General features: G+C 36.8%; 1 protein-coding gene across 1 annotated transcript in view; it reads left to right on the forward strand.

Annotated features, from left to right (window-relative positions):
- Positions 1-688: 688 nt before the first annotated feature.
- The window catches only part of LOC110092710 (putative glucuronosyltransferase PGSIP8), an 18,715-nt gene continuing 17,855 nt past the window's right edge, over positions 689-1,548 (forward strand). Inside the window, exon 1 of the mRNA XM_020817368.2 lies at positions 689-1,235. Coding sequence (XP_020673027.1) covers positions 964-1,235 — 272 coding nt within the window. The 5' untranslated portion in view covers positions 689-963. The remainder of the gene's footprint in view (positions 1,236-1,548) is intronic.

The raw sequence follows: 1,548 nt of genomic DNA on the forward strand, positions 1-1,548 counted from the left end.
TTATTCTTCACTAATCTGACATCTTTTAATCTTCATAACAATATTAAAAAGTTTAATAAACCAAAATATTCATTCATGTCCTAAGCATTTTCACTCTTTTGGAATATCATAAGGTCAAACAATTTTTTCACACTTCATTTTATTTAAAGATTCTCTAGCTTCGATTTTACTAATACGTCGATAAAACATAAATCTTTATTTTCATTCAGGTTGCTAATGTCACTAAAGTCAATCGAATTTTCACATTCTTCTTTAAAAAGCTATATACACTATCAATGTATATTAAATTGCCTTATCTAAGATGTTTTCATATATTTCATTATAATTAAAGTGTTCCACATTATTGATTGCGTATAGGATAATAATAAATCACATAAATAAAAAATTTTAAGCATCATATTAATAAAAGCCCAATTTTCCCAAAAAAATAAAAATAAAATAAAAGCCCTAGAATTAACATGAACATGTTTAATCTTTATTATTTCTTAAAACATTACGTTTTAGTTGATAGTCTTCTTTAAAAAAATATTAATTCGGCGCGCATCACAATATCCGAGGCGATTATCCAGCCGGTCCGCGCCGATCGGAACCGAGTCAGCCGAGATATTTTCATTTTTTATTTTATTTTATTTTTATCTACCGCGTTTTTTTATTTTATTTTTTTTATTTTATTTTACTGGTTCTTCTTCGCCACAATAACTCCACCAGCAACAAAGCAGATCCTCCTCTTCTAGGGCACTCTTCGCGCACCACTTTGCCCGTTAACACTAAAGAAAAGTAGCGCACTTTCTTCTTCTCGTCCTCGCTTTCCTCATCCCGTCCTGCTCATCGTCAAAACGCGCTCCTTTTTTGTCTCTGAATCTTTTTCCATCCAATCTCCGATCTTCAGCCGCAATGCACACCGTCCGCATCCAGAAGGGGCAATCCGATCTGTTTTAAAGCGTAGTTATTGTGCTCAAGATAATGGAGGAACGGCGGAGATTTGCTTGGTCGGCGCTGATGGTGTTGTTGTTGGTGGTGATAGCTTTGGGGGCGGTGGAAGGTGATGCGGTACCGGCGATGGAAGGTAGGAAACGTAACGCGTATGCTGCGATGATGTACATGGGGACGCCGAGGGACTACGAGTTCTATGTGGCGACCAGGGTGATGATGAGATCACTTGTGAAGCTTAAGGTCGATGCCGATCTTGTCGTCATTGCTTCTGTTGATGTCCCAATCGAATGGGTTCAGACTCTGTATGTATACGATCTTTCTCTTCTTCTTCTTGATTTATTCATTGAGGTGTTTCATTGATTCAGTTGAGGATTATTCCTCTTTAAGCGTGAAAGAAATTAGGCTTCAACTTCGCATTTAAAGCCGGAGGAATTGAGACTTTTCGGAATTTTATTTTGTAATTTAACTGGGAAATCTGACCTTATGTGGTTGGGATCGTAGGGATGAGCCTGCTGGTTCGAGCTGGATGGTAACTGATCAATTGGGTAATTCTTGTTTTGTTTTTCTTATGGATTATTGAAATTTTGGAAGTTATTTTCAACGAAGATGGCGAAT

The sequence above is a fragment of the Dendrobium catenatum genome, unplaced genomic scaffold (assembly GCF_001605985.2).
Source record: "Dendrobium catenatum unplaced genomic scaffold, ASM160598v2 fragScaff_scaffold_612, whole genome shotgun sequence".
In the NCBI taxonomy this organism is placed as follows: domain Eukaryota; kingdom Viridiplantae; phylum Streptophyta; class Magnoliopsida; order Asparagales; family Orchidaceae; genus Dendrobium; species Dendrobium catenatum.